The sequence below is a fragment of the Miniopterus natalensis genome, chromosome 7 (genome assembly GCF_054644295.1).
Source record: "Miniopterus natalensis isolate mMinNat1 chromosome 7, mMinNat1.hap1, whole genome shotgun sequence".
Taxonomy (NCBI): domain Eukaryota; kingdom Metazoa; phylum Chordata; class Mammalia; order Chiroptera; family Miniopteridae; genus Miniopterus; species Miniopterus natalensis.
In genome coordinates, this window is record NC_142087.1 from 10,374,521 (window position 1) to 10,393,197 (window position 18,677).

General features: G+C 39.5%; 1 protein-coding gene across 1 annotated transcript in view; it reads right to left on the reverse strand.

Moving 5' to 3' along the window:
* Positions 1 to 18,677, reverse strand: part of CTNNBL1 (catenin beta like 1) — a 133,747-nt gene that overhangs the window by 92,780 nt on the left and 22,290 nt on the right. The window contains exons 2-4 of the mRNA XM_087818737.1: positions 14,770 to 14,958; positions 10,877 to 10,983; positions 2,788 to 2,929 (exon numbers count right to left, since the gene is read on the reverse strand). Of these exons, the coding sequence (XP_087674863.1) occupies positions 2,788 to 2,929; positions 10,877 to 10,983; positions 14,770 to 14,958 (438 nt within the window). The remainder of the gene's footprint in view (positions 1 to 2,787; positions 2,930 to 10,876; positions 10,984 to 14,769; positions 14,959 to 18,677) is intronic.

Here is an 18,677-nt window from a genome sequence, read left to right on the forward strand (position 1 = left end):
AAAAGCAGTATTTCTCTCCCCTAATACACTCAGTGACTCTTCAACAGTGTGAGGGGGGTGCCCCACCCCTCCTCCCCTCACCCCCAGAGGTGCTCTTCACAGACCAGAATCCCACTCTGCAGCCACTGCCGGCTGAGCTCCGGCCTCCCGGGGGGAGGCGGCACAGAGGCCCTCGCGGGCTCGCCAGCAGCAGTGATGCGGAGCCAGAATAAACTCTGAGGCTGCTTCTCACGGCTGAAAGGACAAGGCGCAAGCCGTTTTCTCACATCCTCTGCCTCTTAAGGTTACAACAAACAGCCTCTGATCCAATTAAAACCCCTATAGTTTATGTTTTCTTGGAGAAAAACAAAGCAAAGATGACCTGTGCTTGCTGGGAAGATAACCAGCCATGTATGGTCTTGGTTGATAAATGAAGAGTTAAAAAGATTAAAAATTTAAGTCATGACTGCCGTGAAATTGTTTATTCATGGTAAGGTGTTTCGGACAGTTACAGCTGTACAACAGTAAATTGTTAACAACCGTTTCCTAAAGAAAAATTTCCATTACAGATCGCAGATAAGAAACAGAGTGCAGTGCTGCTGGGAGAGCAACATCCCAACCCATAGAGGATTCATTACATGCAAGTCAAGAGGGCCTACCCTTTCCTGAAACCACTTCCAAGAAAAATTGGACTTTGAGGAGGATGACATTTACCCTAATTGCTGTATCTAATTAAAAATTTTTCAAATAAACTTAAAATTTGATGTAGGGCATAATTAATCAGATTTTTTAAAAATATCATTAGGGCAGTAGGGTGAAGGTTGGCATACAAGAGGGGGAAAAGTACAGTTTATCTCTCAGGAAACAGGAGGGAATGGCAGTCTGTCAAAGTTATTGCAGGGGGACTTGTTTTCTTCCTTTTCAAAGACCAGAAAGTAACAACTTGCAACAGCTGTGCCCTTGCCTTTCCCGGCTGTGTATGCGAAGGCGAGCAGCACTGCTCGCGTCAGTCTTCTCCTCAGCAGGAACCAGGCTGGTGAATCAGCGAAGTGTCAGTACCTTAGGAAAGCTGCTACTATTATTTTGAGTTAGCAGGAATAGAAAAAGAATGAGAACTGTGTTTCTAGGAAAAATACAGGTGATTTCTGTATTAATGTACAAGGTAATGGATGAATAACTGCAACTCTGTCGGGGACATAGAAAATCCTAAGGGTGGACAAGAAAGAACAATGGACTGGAAATCAGGCCTGGAGTGCCAGCCTCAACCTCAGCAGTTAGCTGCCCAACACTGGAACTTCAGACTTGTCACTAAGTAAATAAATAGGCACTGGGCTAAATCATCTCTACGATCCGCTCAGATTCTGAAAAGCTACCATTCTGTGTAGGTGAACTGAAATGTGAAGTCACAACTAGAATTCTTAGTTACTGACTCTGTGAGGAGCCGTTAGCACCTCGAATAGGGCTGATCACATGTAGATACCCAATATATATTTATTGACTTGAGCACCCAGTGTCACCTGTGATTCCTCAGGGTCTCGCACAGTGCCTGGTCCATAATAGGCACTCAAAGCATGCCTACTGAATGGATTCATAAGGCCCTGTGCTGAGCTCACCCAGAAACAAGCTGACTAGGGTTCTTATACAACCCAGAACTCTGCAGTGAACCCTGGGGAGCACTCATCAATCTAAGGACTGACACAGCAATCCTTAATACTCTCTAACATTACATGAAATATCAGAAATGGCTTAAGATCACACTTCAAGAAGCCTGCATTAAAATTATTCACTGATTTATTTCTATGAGAATGATCAGGCAGGAAAGAACCTAGTCAGACATGCTCTCAGGAGAGAGATTACCAGAAAGACGAAAATAACATGAAGCAGCAGCAGATTCCCCATGAATATCACTCAAGCAGACTAACTACATTTGTCTTACCTTCGGAAATCGGGATTCTAACAGAACTATTGGAAGAGAACTTCCTTTAATAAACATAACCCCAACCACAGGCATATCAAAAACCTTCTGCACTAAAGCAGCTGCACATCAGATAGCAAAGACAAAGTATAAAATGGTTTTCAAAGTCATGATTCAGATTCAGTTAAAATAATATTTACTAAGTACCTACTATGTATCAGAAATTGCTTAGCACTTATAGGATCTACTTTAATCCTCTCAATAACACTGAAAGCCAAAAGTTATTAATGCAATTTTTGCAGATGAGAATACTAAGGGCTAAAGGGGCACCAAATTTCACACAAAAAATGAAACGTAGAGTTAAATCCAGATTGTCTATTTAGGTCTAATGCTGATTCAATAAATACTAAATGTTTTTGTGCACCTAGCCTTTAAGGACTGGAAATATAGCAGTGGACAAAACATAAAAATCCCTGTCTTCCTCAATATTCCAATGTGCTTTCCATCACGGTTCACTGCATCTGCTAGTCTCAACTCCACTGGGATATCTGCTAGCAGAATGCTGTCTAGACCAAAAATTCAAATCCTGTCTGGTCTTGCCTCTCTAATGGGCCTCCAAATCAAGATCCTGAAAAATTAATGCTGTTAATGCATGAACAGATACATCACAACGAATTCTAGTACTATTAAGAGCAAAGAGAACAACTAAGGATTGCCCAAGATTTATTGATGTAAACAGATTTTCAAATGAATAAAGAGCAGCGTGTGTTTCAAGACAGGAGATAATTAGAATGGAAATAGAATATCAGACATGACAGCAGAGACAGACAGAAGAGAGTAAACAGCATCCCCCACCCTGTCAGCATTCCTACAGAGGACAGATCTGAAAGGATATCTGTATTATCGTGTCCGAGCAACCCGAGAAGAGACTGAACAGCATTCAGCTCCACCAGAAGGTGATACAGGTCTGGCATGGTGGCTACCACGTGCATCTCCTGAATGATGTCATTTAGGTCCAGCTCGGATTCCATAAACCTAGGAGGGGGAAACAAGACAGCATCAATGAAAGGAAAGAAGTACTATCAGCACTGAGGAGCAAACAGCAACACAACCAAGACAGAGAGACAATCTGTCAAAGTGTCTACAACAGACCAACCAAGAAGGACACTCATCCAAACATCATACTGTCACATAATTTCCTTGGGAAATCGATTTCCTCATTAAAAAAATCAATCTTGGATTCAGATCTCATTACAGGGTTCCCCTTACTCTCGCAGTCACAAGCTGCCTTTTAGAGGTCCCAAAGCACTGTGCAGCATTAAATGGTCTGCCTGCCAGTCTCGTGGATTAGCTAACATTGCCCCTTAGTGCAGCCATTCGGCTGCCCTGAGCAGTTGCCCAGATGATACAGGAAGGAATCCTCCTACTTGCAACATCACATCAGGGCCCTTATGCTTCCCTTACCCAAAGAAGCACACTGAGACTCTGCCATCACCCAAACACCCTCTCCTCCCCCACATCCCTTCCAGTGAGTTGATTAAGGGGTAGACCCCAAGGAAAGCAGACGTACCCTCTGGCATCCTGAAATCACCACCATACTTCACGTAGCATGATATTTCACTCACATTTCCACCCCTGAACCGTTCAACAGACCAACGTCTTGGCCCTCAGAACAGACTGCAGTGTTCACCTCCACACCCCCTCCCCATGTCTGACACATAAGGAATGCCCAGTAAGTCTCTGATGAATAAGACCGGAAGGTTTGATCTGAGAAGGAAATGAGCTAATCCATGTGAGCAACCTAACAATACCCAACTGAGAGGGACCGGCAGGAATCGGTAGCTAACAGACTCTGAAACCAGACTGCTGGGTTTGAACCTAACCTAGGCACTTAGTCTCTCTATGCCTCGGTTTCTTCATCTGTAAATGGGAAAATAAATTTACCTATCTCATAGGATACTATAAGGGATAAATGAATAAATAGATATAAAGCACTTAAAAATGCATGTTTGCTATCATTTCTCCTCCTCCCACTATTATTATTATTATGTCTATCTTCCCTGCTAGAGTGTAAGCTTCTTAAAAACAGGAATTATATATTTTGTCTCTATATATCCACAGATGTCTGCTTAATTGAGGCCACAAAGAAAAGGAACACAAGCAGGGACTCTAGAAGTCATAAAATACTTATCAACTTGCAGATGCTGAAAGGCTAGGAAAATACTACCTCTCCAGAAATCTGGATTCTGTAAGGAACAAAATCTAGAAACTGTAACTCTTTAAAACATGTCCATATTTTAGACAGTATCCCTAGCATTGTTTTTAATTATTTTTAACCATAACGTATTTTTTCTTTTTATAAAATACTAAGCCCTGGAAAAGTAAACAGAAATCATCCATTATCTTATTATCCAGAAATAACCATTGATACTATTCTAATATGTTTAAGTCATTTTACTCAACTCATACTCTTTCCCCCACCGACACAAAAGTAGCTTACCCAGTATATAGCTCTGTATTCAATTTTTGCTATTGTTAACATAGACTGAACAACTCCCCTTATCATTAAACATTCTTCTACACCAGGAAAAGCCAGTATCTGACATTGCTGTCACTCTTTCTCCTCCCACGGCACAATCCCTCACTTAGCACAGCACTCTTCCCTGCCGAGCCAGACGGGCTTCAGAATCCTTCTCAACAGAGCATTCCAAAACGAGACTATCAATCAATCAGAGCAGGTATGGCAGATTAAGCCTATCTGAAACTCCTGTTCTAAATAATACATTTTTTAAAGCTGCATGGTATTCCCTTGTGAAAATGTACCATAATTTATTTTAGTCTTTGTCAGGCATTCAGATGGTCTCCAATTTTTTCCCCTATAACAAATGACACTACAACGCATTCACAATTATTGTGTCAGGATAAATTCCCAGAAGGAAAGTGCCAAGTCAAAGAGTATGCATAACTTAGCAGATTCTGACATAGAGAAAAATATTTGCCCTTTTAATTGTGTTTTCTGACATAAAAGTTTTTAAAAGCTTAAGTAGTCAAATCTTTGCCTTTATGAACTCTATTTTCATGTATCCTGAGCAAGGTTTTTTTCTATGTTAAGGTCAGATAAACTTTATGGTATACTTTTATGTTTACACATATTTAAAGGTTTAGGCGTCAATAAATCTGAAATTATTTTAGCGTATGGTATCCCTATACCATAACCTATCGTTTTTCCAGATTTGAATGAACGTCACTTCCATCACACACTAAATGTACTCTAATCTGTTTATGGGTTTTTCACTACATTTCATTGATTTGTCTTCAAATTCCTTATTTTTGTAAAGAGTCCCCCTCCATCCATACCCCTTTTATTTTAAGGCTCCTTTTACTGTGCTTACAAATTGACCACCTTTTTAGATTATTCCTATCTCCTAAGGTATGGAAGCCAAAACAGAAGAATCATGACTTGGAAGGGCTGATGCAGAATTCAGATATCCCATGGGGTAGTAGATCTATATAATCTTTGAACCTTATGGGCTCATCAAACCTCTAAGGTTTATTTGCTTTAAATGGGTACTTCTTTTTAAAAATCTGATTTCTGAAGAGTAACCTGACAAAAAGATTTTTACAGCTCAGTAAGAAGAACTGACATGGGAGAACGGGCACTAAATAGTAAACAAAATCATGTTGAGTATAAGGAAAGATCTGGGGACTTGGGTAATGATGAATGCGTGAATGAATGAATGAATGTCTAGAGAGAAGCCTCTGGTGGTATCCTACAGGGCTCCATCCTTAGGCCTGTTTAGATGAACTATATTATTTTATTGGGTTCTTTTTTTAATCAATAACTTGAGTGAAGGTATATAAAAGGCAAACTTAACAAATGTCAAATAACGCAAACCTTAGAGAGAAAGTGAACACAGCAGCTGACAGAATCAATTCAAAAAGTTCCTGACAGGCAATGATGATTGGCCAAATCTAACAGGACGAAAACCACCTAGGATCCACACAGAGAGGTACACTGAACCAAAAAGTCAAGAACAAATGCATGAGGTGGGAAAGATAGTTTCATAAGAGCACATGTATAGAAAGAACTTGATGGTTTTAGTCAACTGTAACCACAATACAATCAGACCATGAGACAGCTGTGCCAGGACAGAGACTACTCATTCAACTCTGGACACCCAGCACTGGGCACACTCCCAGGTCCACAGTTCAGCAGACGCCTGCCAAATGCAGGAGCAGAGGAAAGTAGCTGCCACAGATGCTGCTGTGGTTTCAGGCTGCTTAATGACGGCAATACAGAGCCATCACATCGCTCAGCTGACCCTAAGTTCTGTGACATCTGTTATGGAAATTGTACTTTAGGAGGGATATAGAAATTAATTTGGGGAAACATCCAAGATTATAAGGAATCTAGATACCCTCTCATACAAGAATTTGTTGAAATTTTTTCATTCTGAGTTGAAATCTTAAGAGTCAGAACTGCCAAATAATGAAAAGATTTCTTGGAAAAGTTAGATATTTGTCACTGGGGGTAATTAACAAAGGGTGATACAATAAAAAAATCAAGAATGAGAAAGGAGAATGGACTTTACTTTCAGTTCCTTCCAACTCTGAAATTCTTCTAAATATGCAGCCTTAGCCCAATGTTTTTAAGTTTAGAAAGTCAGAAAATTATCAAAACAAAACAAAACAAAAAACAAGCAGAAACTCAACTGTGAGCAAAAAACATCATAAAAATACCACAGGGGTCCAGTGTTACGTGAGTAACAAAGATATAGTGGAACATGCCTGGACTTGGGAATGAGACAGACTTGGGTCACAATGCCAGCCACACTATTTACTGGCTCTGTAACCATGAGCAGTATGTCAAAAAGTATTGGGGCACACACTAGGTGCCAGTCACTCTGCTAGGTACAGAGGATATAACAGATAACAAAATAATCCCAGTTGCTGTCCTCATAGAGCCCCTACCCTAACACGAATATAAACCATCTATTACAAATAATTAATTGTAAGGATCGGTGTTGTCCAAGAGATGCCACTGAAACACAGATCACAGGACCCCACCCTGGTCAAAGGAGACAGAGAATAGCAACTAACCTATCTTTAAACCTCAGCTTCCTTAATTTTCCTAGCTGAATTACAGTGAGGATTCAGAGATTTAAAAAAATGAAATGCCTAATGATAGCTGGCACATAATAGGTGCTCAATAGGTGGCTCAGCGGTTGAGCATCGACCTATGATCAGGAGATGGAGTTGGATTCCTGGTCAGGGCACATGCCCGGGTTTCAGGCTCAATCCCCAGCAGGGAGTGAGCAGGAGGCAGCCAATCAATGACCCTCTCATTACTGATGTTTCGCTCTCTCTCCCTTCCTCTCTCTGAAATCAATAAAAATATATTTTAAAAAAAATAGGTGCTCAACAAGGCTGAATAGTTATTTTACTTCAAAATATATATATAATAATAATAATAATAATAGATGCTCAAAAAAATCTAGGTACCCTCAAGTTTGCTATGCTATAACAAAGGAAATTTTCTTCTTTTTGTCAATAAAGTACAAGCCTCCTCATTTGAAGCACACGCTACATTTGTAGAGGGCTGTCCAGGAAGTGAGCACACAATCAGTAAGGGATGACTCATAGCTGGGGGAATGGATCAAGTTAGAGGCCAATGGGAAAGCACTAGAGCAACCTGTTAGAACAGTAACCCAGGCTGAGATGGGGTCATCAATTCCATCTTGTATGATGGAGAATATTCTGCTAGCCTGCCCATGTGCATTTGCTTCAGACCAGCAGGATGTCCTCCTTCAACCAAAACTGAACATTAGTGAAGACCAGCAAAGTTCAAACATGCCAGAAAAGCAACAGAAACTCATGAGTCCTCCTGCAAACACAAAACCAACGATCAATAATGCATAGAGAATATGGTGCTTCTTCCACCCAACTAAATCAACAGTTCTCAAAGTGTGGTCTTGAAACCTCAGGGTGGGGGTGAAGGTGGTTGGAGATCCTTTCAGGGGTCTACGAGATTAAATTTCATAATAATTCCAAAGTATTACAAGCTTGCCTTGTTTTATTGAGCTTCACAGATATTGCGTTTTTTACAAATTAAAGGCTTGTGGTAACCCTGCCTCAAGTAAGTAGATTTTCCAACAGCATTTGTTCACTTCGTGTCTCTGCATCACATTTTGGTGATTCTTGCAATATTTCAAATTTTTTTATTATTATTATATATGATGTGGTGATCTTCAATCAGTGATCTTTGATGTTACTAGGGCAACATCCTCCACCAGCATAAAGATCATAATTTGCTAAAGGCTCAGAGGATGGTTAGCATTTTTTAGCAATAAAGTACTTTCAAATTAAGGTATGTGCATTGTTTTTTTATACATAACACTACTATATACTTCACAGACTATCATATAGTGTAAATATAACTTTTATATATACTGGGAAACCAAAATATTCTTATGACTCGTTTTACTGCAACATTCACTTTACTACAGTGGTCTGAAATCAAACCCACAATGTCTCTAAGGTTTGCCTGTATCTGCCTTTTTCACTCTCATTCTCTCAGGAGTGAACACCAGAGTGTTCAACAGGGCTACACAACATGTGATGATGCCTAATAAAATGTGTGCTTGTGTATTTTAGAATTTTCTAAGATAAGCACTTTGGGGTGTACTCATAAATTAAGAGTGCAAAGGGATCCTGAGATTAAGAAAGTTTGAGAACCACTAAACTAAATAATTCTGCCCCTGCAAAAATGAAAAGCACTATTAATGGACTTACTAGGAAAACAGCACACCCTACTCAATGTGATGTTTGGGAGAAAGATTACACAGTGCAAAGTAGAGGTTGCATAAGGAGAATTGTCAATTGAATCTGAAATGCATCCCTTCAATCTGGGAATTTAACATTTATCCCATAGAAATACATTTTACACTAAGACACATGCACACAAAGGTTCACTGCAGCACTATTCATAAAAGCCAATGTTTAATATAACCAAATGTCTGTAATAGAAAAATAATAAATAAATCATGGTACCTACAGACCATGAAATACTATAACCAGTCACAAAAAAATAAGGTAAATATGCATATATGAACATGAAAAAAATCTCCTATTGTGTGACCAAAAGTAATCAATGTGCAGAATATGTGCAGTATAATTGAGGAAGGAAAAAAATATTCTATACTTACATATATATATGTAAATTAAACAGAAAATAATCTAAAAGGATATTCACAGAAGTGTTCACCAGGGCTATCTCTAGGTGGGGGAATGGAAAGGGAGTCAGTGCAATGAAGGAGAACACCCATTTTTTACTCTACTTATGCACTGTTGGTATTTTTTACAATGACAATCTATTCATGTGTTCCTTGTATAATCAAACATACACATACAGTACACACATAGACACAGTGCAGAATGACAAGTGACACTGTCTGGTGCAGGTCAGCACAAAACCTGACAGGACTCCGGTGCTGGGAAAGCTGAGTTGCAATCTAACTACTCTCACTGTCAAAGAGGGCTGCAGTCCTAGGCCCAGTAACCAGGTTCTCCCCACTCACCCTCCTCATCTAAAAGTACAGAGAGAACGCAGTGGACCACCTTAGCCTTACCAGGTTGCTATGAGGATTTGATGACCTCTGACACTTCTATGCCTTTGTTCATGCTAGTCATACTGTCTGACATGCCTTTCCATGTTCTTTCCTGCCTATTAAAATAAAATCAATCTACAAGGCCCAGCTCAAATACCACCTCTTCTATGGAGCCAATAACAGCCCCCAACTTGGTACTCACTGCTTGGTACTCACTGCTTCTTCCTCTGTGCTCCCACAACACTCCATTTGTGTCTCTTTTAAAGTATATTTTCTTCTACTGTGCATTTATAGCTAGTGTGCCTAATAACCTATAAACCTGAGTGCAAAGACTATACTATCCAACTCTTAATGGCCTAGAGGCCTTGGACATATTAAGATTCATTAAAAGTATATGTCCCGGGAAGGAGAGAAACAGGGAGGGAGAGAGAACATTAAACTCTGTATAAATATGAAAATCCCTTTAGTTAGGATTCAAGACTGACTACAGATTCCTCATTACAGTACTTCACAGTGTTCTGAGGAGCCAGTGTAGTAACAATCATATTAACTATCATTTCATAAGTATGTACTAAATGGCAGGTACTGATCCAAATACTTGCAGTTATTCTCATTAATCTTCACTGTTCCGTAAAGGAGATATTATTTCTTTATACAGATGAGACCCCTGAGGCTAAAAAAAGGAGAAGTGACTTATTCAAGATCATGTGGGAGTCACACTCATCTTTGTTTAACCCCAAAGCCTTTGACATTTTCTCAACAGTAAAGCTATCACTAACAGCAACCAAGGTTGCTTTTCTTTAGACCCTGAGAATAAGAATGCAGAAAAGAGTTAACATAACAGGCCTGATCTTTAGAAGAGTCTGTTTCTGGACTGGCATCTGGGGACTTGGCTTTTTCCCTATGTGATAAGGTTGTTTTGCCCGTCTTTCCTTCTGAGAATGGAATTCCGGTAGTTGTTGCTGGCAGAGAATGGCTACATGACTTGTCCTCAATAAATACCCTAGACTGGGAATCTCACATGGACTTGCCTGGACAGAGACAATGCACACGTGTTGATGTATTTCACTGCTGGAAAAAGGAGCATCACAGCATGAACCCACTCAGTGGGAGGGAGAAAGCACAGGAAGTCTGTATATGAATTTCTCCAGACTCTGCCTGATGTATCTTTCCCCTTGCTGATCTGGTTGTATACTCTCAGTACCACTGACTCTAAGTCCTGTGAGTCCTAGCAATTTCCCAAACATGTGGGTCATCCTGGGACTCCTAACCCAAAATCACAAAATCAAAGCAAACAAAGCAAACAAAAAACAAAACAAAGATAGCAAACAAAACACCTCAGAGGAGAAAGGGTATCAGCAAAACGGAGCCTTACTTCTCTGGATTGTCTGGAAACTTGATCCGCAACTCTTGGTTTTTGTATGATCTTTTTTCAAATGTAAGGATCATTTTCTTCACTGAGCTTTCATCCAAAGGTTCCTCCTGGTATAAAGGGACAAATACAACAATTCTCATTCACTAATTACTTCTTCTTTCCATGGTTCCTTACATGCTATTCTGCATGTACAATACATACTTTATCTCCCCCACTAGAATGAGGATTAAGGCTCTACATCACATGCTACTCTGTATCACTCTGTATTTCTCATATCTAGCACAGGAAATTCAGTTTACATTGTTAAAGACTTAGTCAACAAATATTTCTTAAGCATACTGTAGGGCATGGACTAAGCATCAATATTAGATAAATATTAATTAATATTTATTATGTCCCTCTCCTTTGTTGTACAGGTAAGATAACATTCAGTGGTTTAAAAGAACTTGTTCAGTAAGTGACAGTGGTCCTCAATCTTTTTTCCCCACACAAGGGATCAGCAAACTACGGTCCACGGCGAAATCCAACTCTCTGCCTATTTTTTGTACAGACCATAGGGTTGTTAATTAGCAATAGTCACTGTTTAGATTTCTTACACATTACTGTATCTGCCCCTTACTAGCTGCTGAGAAGAGAATCAGACAGATTCTTGGAATCCAGATAATAACATCAAGAATTAGAGGAAGCTCAGAGAAAATATTTAAAAACTAGTAGACCACACAGAGTTTTCTTATTTCATACACCAGAATAATACCTATAAAGGTAAATAAAATAAATTTTTGAAAACTGAATCATTTTCCCCAAGAAAATCCACACTAAAATTTCAGAAATGCTTTCACCTCCGTTTATTTTCCAGTTTAATGTAATGTGCTGCAATACCTCTCCTAATTCTTAGCTTCATAGCTTTGTAGTCACTGACTGTAACTCACACCTAGAAGCAAGAAACTACTATTAAGAGACCCTGAAACAGAACCTTTTGAAAAGCACTGAATCATCCCATAATTTTGTAAGTACACTAAAAAATGCTATTATTTTGTTAAATTTTTATTTGCACATATAAGGTTTTAAGTGGAAGATACCTATAAATTCATTTTGGGCATAACACATTTCTTAGATTTTTATCAATGATTCCTAACCCTCAGGTAGTCTGTTGGACCCCCAGCCCCTCCCAGGTGTCTATGGCTTGGAGAGAAGAGCCCTGACATGATAAAACTGAAGTTAGTGCCCTGGCCAGGCAGCACGCAGAGCCTAGTTTCACTATTGACTAGCCACAATGCAACATTACTTTGCTGACTATTATCCTCAAATGTTCATCAAATCCAATTGTTTGTACCTCTAAGTCTTTCCTGAATTCATCCACTTGGCATTTAAAATAAAATTCCAAATCCTTCACATGACATACAGGATGGGGCAAAGGTAGGTTTATAGTTGTAAATACACAAAACACAGAGTTTATTCTTGTATTATTATTATTTATTAATTATTGTATTATCTTCCATAGGAATGGTAAAACTACTTTTGCCCCACCCTATATGTAAGGAAGGTCTAGCACGACCTGGCCCAGACAATTTGTCCAACCCCAAACTAGGGAAAATAGCCCTGCTGCAGGCCCATGTCTACTTGTTCAATGCTTACTCTCCAGCTCCCTCACAGTGCCTGGCACACAACAGGCATCCAGTGAAGATCTGTTGAAAGAAGGAAGAAAAGGAGAGAGAAAGGGAGAGGGGGAGGCAAGAAATATTACCTGTATCTTCTAAGGTCACAGAGATGTTCTAAAGAGATGAGGCACATAAAATTGTTTTATAAACTATATGACACTATATTAATGTAAGTTGGTGTTCTTACTATTAGTAATAGGCATGATGTATCCAACACACCACAAGGATTTAACTAAAACAATCCAAATTTCTAGGAAAGAGTTAAGTCAAGCAACCTCAATATCCACTACTCTTCTTTCCTTTGGTTAGCATCTTGCCCACGCCGTAGAAAAACAACATATTAGTGTTAATACAGCTCCTGTAAGATTCCCAGTCTTAGCCTCTCCAGGGTTTGGCCTTCCCTCTTTTAATTTCTCTCCAGCACTGGGGGAAAACTGAATTATCAGTCTTAGTCATCAGCCGCAGCAGTATCTCCAATAGCTCAACGTCAGAAACCAGAGGGAGATTTCAGAAAGATGAATGCTGGTGATGTAGCACAAAAAGGACAATAATATTTTACAAGTTCACGTGACTTTACAGGGGCAAACATCACTTGCTTTTCATCAAATGGGACTTTGGTGGCAGTGAGAAAATAACTCCTGAGCTTGTAGCCTTCCATGTGTCATTTTTACAAAGCGATCTCTTTTTCCCTGTCCCTTAACAGAAGGGCTGGTCCCACGTTACATTCCTGTCTCTCAGGCTAGAAACCACTTACCCATGACAGCTCCTACCTAATTCTCCAGTACCAGCCTTGCCCTACACAGGAATTATACCTGCCAATTAACTGCTGCTGCAGAGCTAAGAGATTGAGCAGAAGCTAGTAAGAAGGGAGTGAGAGAGGGAAAACGGGCTATACACACTGTCTAAAAGCCTAGCAGGGCTTCTGCCCTCAGAGAGGAAATTTGGGACTATCTTCCACCACATATTTCCAAGGTGTCACCATCTTTTAGGGGCAGTCCCCTAAATTAGCTCTGATATAAACGCTAACAGGAGTTATTGTCATAACATGGTAAAGACCTTTGTGAAATATGAATCTTTTTTTTTTTCCTCTTAGATTCACACTCCAGCTTCATTTTTTAAATCCAAACTTAGCATCATGTCTTTGAGGGAACCAAAAAACAGCTGGCTCTTAAGAATCTATTTCCATAATTCATATTGAACAAAATGCCAGAGTGAAATAACATACAAGTTAACACTAAAGAATTTAAAAAGACACAAAGGCATGGTCATTTTAATCGCTGATATTTTACCTCTACCCTTTTCAGCTTCGCTCATTTATTCATTCAATAAATATTTATTAAAGGTCTACCAAGAGCTAGGCATTGCTCTGAGCGCTCTGAGCTGTGAACAAAAAACAGAGCCAGTCCCTGTTTTCATGGGAGGCTGGGAGGGGACAACAAATGAGCAAAACAAACAAACTTTGGATCAGGATAAGTGCTGTGAAGACAATATGCAGAATAAAGCGGTAAGAGAATACAGAATGAGACAGGAAAGACTTCTCTGAGGAGGAAACATCAGAACTGAGACCTGAATGAGAAAAAAACAGCCATGCAAAGGGTGGTTCTTCATTAGGGCAAGAAGAGCGTTCCAGCAGAGGGCACAGAAAGAGATACAGAGGCAGGAATGAGCACCAAGGCCTAAGGAATCCTGAGGACAGCAACAGAAAGGTATCTCTTTCCCTAAACTGTATTTTTCAGTAACACCTAAATACCTAATACCTCTGCTCCCCCTGAACTTCTCCACTTTTGCTGCTTTGCTAATGCCATTTCAACTTCCTCAAAAGCCCATCTTCCACGTGTTTGATACAGACCTACTCTTCTTTCGAAGACTATTAACTACGTTCAAAAACGGAAGCACTTTCAATGTGTCCTCAGTATGGTCTAGAAAGCCTCCCTGGCCCTCCTCGGTCAATACCAATAGCCCCAACAGTTCAGTGCCTAGGCCTTGATTATAACACATAATCCAGAATAATTTTAAAACTCTATCTATAATGTTCTTTACACTTTGCAAAATGATTTCCCAACTCCATTATCCCACTTAACCTTCATGTCCACACTGTGAAATAAGTATTCTTAACCCCATTTTACAGATTAAGCTAGAGAGGTCAGAGAAATTATGTATTTGGTCAAAATTACATGTCTAGAGAGACGGTGAGGACCAGCCGTCTCAGCAACCCGTGCACTTCAGCCGCCTTACCTCTTCCTCTTCCTCCTCGCCCTCTCTGTCAATAATCTGAAGCAGCCTTTTTTTGTCATCATCTGCTTCTTCCACCACAGTCATTTCCTCTTCCCGAAATCGGCCACGTTCTCGAGTGCCAGCTTGTTTCCGACGCATTTTCAGCTCTTCCTCTTCATCATCCCGGGGACGTTTTGTGCCCCTGTTGGGCTAAGAAAGAGAAAAAATAAACACACGATTTTAGAGTTGGAAAAGATGCAGAAGGCCATACAGAGCAAATATCCTAATACTTTCAAGAATTCTCCAACTGAAAAGCACCACAGCATACAATTTCTGCCACAAAATTGATTAAAGCTAAGTGGTATTTTTCAGACACTTAATGATTCTATAAATACATGATTAAAGTCACCTATAAATTTGGCTTTTTTTTTCTTTTACAGAATTTATTCAGTATTGCAAAGTTTTACCACTTCGCAAAAGTTCCTATGCATATAGAAATCATAGGGAACAGAGACACTTTGAGATGGGGACACCGAGTTAGGCGCAACTACCTTGTAGGAGACTTTTAAAAAAATATGTTTTCATTGATTTTTTAGAGAGAGAGGAAGGGGGAAGGATAGAGAAATAGAACCATTGATCAACTGCCTCATACTCGCCCCCTACTGGGGATCAAGCCAGCAATCCAGGGACACGCCCTGACCGGGAATCGAACCAATGACTTCTTCGTTCATGGGTCAATGCTCAACCACCAAGCCACAACCAGCCCGGCCCTTGTAGGTGACTTTAATACATATAATCCCCAACACCAATCCCTTAACGCATAGTTTTATGTCTAAGAAAGATTATAGTCACTCACAAGTAACTTCCAAGGTCTATGGCACTCCAAATTCCTACTTTACAGGAGAGTAGAGTAAGGCCCAAAGGTCAAATATTACCCGAGGTCACAAAACCAGCAGTAGCACCAAAAACAGAATTGGCACTTCCTGACCTTGAATCCTGGACTCTTTCCACTGTATTGCTGAGACTTCATTTTGCCTTTAACACTGCAATTCATGGAGTTCTTACAGTTGCTTTCCATTAAATTGGAATAAAAGAGGGCACTACTGAAATGGCCTTCATAGTTGAGGAGAAATAGCACTGCACTAGACATTGAACAGTCCGATGTCTCCATTCAGTTCGTGTTATTGCTGGTACAACTTTGGGCATCTCGTGTAACTTCTCTAAGCCTTGGTTTCTTCATCTGCAAATGGAGATTGTAACCCTTTTCCCTATGAACATCAAACGGATACTTGTGTGTGTGTGTTTACCATTTATTTTATATTTTTCCAGCTTTACTGAGTATTAAATGACATATAGCATTGTGTAAATTTAAGGTGTACAACATGATGATTTGATTGAAATACATACTGCAAAATGATTACCACAATAAGGTTAGTTAACACCTCCATCACCTCACATAATTACCTTTTTGGAACATTTAAGAACTACTCTCTTAGCAACTTTCAAGTGTACAATACAGAATTGTCAACTATAGATGCTGCTATATATTAGATCCCTAGAACTTGTTCATCTTATAACTGGAAGTTTGTAGCAAAAGGTGAAAGAACTCTAAACTATTAACAGTGCTAAACAAATATAAAAATGTTTACTATGAAGTAATCCACATGATTCTGTCTTCCCCAACATAAAACATCTGCATTAGGCTCCTCAAATAAATTTTTCTTTATCTATTATAATAACCAACTTACGGTAAGTGTGGTGTAGTATGTTATTTCCAAACCAAAAAAAAAGTCACATTACCAGCTTGCTAAGTTGTTTGGTAATAATAGACAAGTTTATATTATATTTGTTACACATCTTGTCGTGACTTATCACCCACACTGTTACTGAACTCCACTATCCCAGTGGTGCAAAGTCATCCCCCGCTATAGGCATGTACCCTGCTGGTTCCGCATACCAGGTGCTTCAATAAGTTTAAGCATATGACATTGCTTAGAAAACTCACATTAGACAATTTGGTTTGCAGGGAACCACCTGCTATTTTTCACTGTTCCTAGTCTCCCTGAGATAGATTGTAATTTCATATGATCACGTCCTATTTTCATAAACACAAAAATTACAAAAAACCATTGTCATCATTACTTTAAAAAAGAAAGAAAGAAAAAGAAAAAAGAAATCAACATGCCAGTAAACATGGACAAGAAAATAAGGTGGCAGTTTTCATGTGAGAAGGGCAAGGAAAGGTAGCTTGATCCTAAAAGAGAGCAGGCTCCAAACTAGAAATCTGTAGCTCCCCAGCAGGTAAGGAACTTCAGCCCCTGGGAGTACTAATTCTTTCAGGCTCATAAAACAAGTCCTGCTGTGATTCTAATTAGCATGAGCCTGCTGCTGCAGCCAAGTCAAAGCATGAGTTCCATGGTTCTCCCCAGAAAGGAGATTTCTGTATTGTTTATCACTGAGGGCAGAGAGAAAGGGTAGTGGACCATAATTAAAAGGAGAAAGCTAAGTACTGCCACAGTTAAGAGATGCAAAATAGAAAGAACACTGGCCATGTCTCTTTAGAGTACATCTTCCAATCCACTTCTTTAGCATTTCAGAGGTTGGAGGAGTCTCATTTTTACCTCTAGTAATTTCTACTGAAATAGCACTTTCCTTCTGCAGAACTTAAAGCACCTATTTTAATCTTCACTACATCACTGGGGAAGAGTAGTAGTTAACAGTTCTATTTCATAAGCAGGAAGAAAGGATGCCTGGGACCCTTCAATAAACTCTTACAAAGACAACCCGGTGCCTTCTAAAAATTGAACCTGATCTCTGGGCAGTTTGCTAATCTTCCCTGATTCCAAGGCCCTGACTGAGACAGATCTGAGGGGCTTTCAAGCAAGAACATACATCCATAAATATAAGTCACACAAGACCTTGGCTGAGTTAAAGTAATATTTGTTAAACCATTCATTCAACAAATAATTTGTTAAAGAATTCCAAGGCTTGAAGGGTCCTCAAGTAATCAGCTGGCCCAGTAGCAGTCCCAGGCTTCCATTAGGGTAATGTCTAAATGGGGACACAGGGACACACAGGGCCAGTGTGGAGTCTTGAGACTAGAACACCTTTGTTAATCTTTATGAAGAGTCTAAGCACACACCCCTAAGAGGGCAGCCTTTAGGTTCTCCAACTGTTTCTCCAACTCCCTTCTCTCTCATACAGGGTACTCAGCGTCAGCTCCTCTTAGGACAACTCAGCAGAGGAGAGCAGAGCCCATTAGGATGCTCTGATACGGCTCCTTCAGCAACATACCACTTCCCTCTCCAACAGATGGGTAAGCCGTTCAAAGGCACTGATACATTTTATTTCAGCACTTTTCTCTCCCAAGGCAAAATTTTCAGAACTTCTGTTCTTTACTTCTCATCTCAACCCTCAACTGTCTCTTTTTCAGATACTAACACTACAAATAGAGAAGTTCCTACTCATCTCTGATATTTGACCACTCTGAATAATAAAGATTAGGAATCATTTCTTTAACAAATATTTATTAACTATGTATAAGACACTGCTGGGGACTGCAGACGTAAGTGTAAATAAGACAAACACTGCTTTGCAGTCTAGGTCTGTCCAATCAAAATATAATGCAAACTACAGGTGTAACTTTAAATTTTTTAGTAGCCACATTTTAAAAAATAAAAAGAAACAAGTGAAATTAATTTTAATAATATATTTTATTTAACGCAGTATGTCCAAAATATTATCATTTCAGCATGTATAAAAAATTACTAATGTGATATTTAGTAATTCTTTTTATTCATATTAAGTCTTTGGAATTTTATAGACATATTTTATACTTATGGTGTATTTCCACAGAGATGGAGCCCCATTTTGTGGGCCCAACAGCCATATGCAGCTAGTGGCTAGCACAGGGTTAGGGGATTTTCACC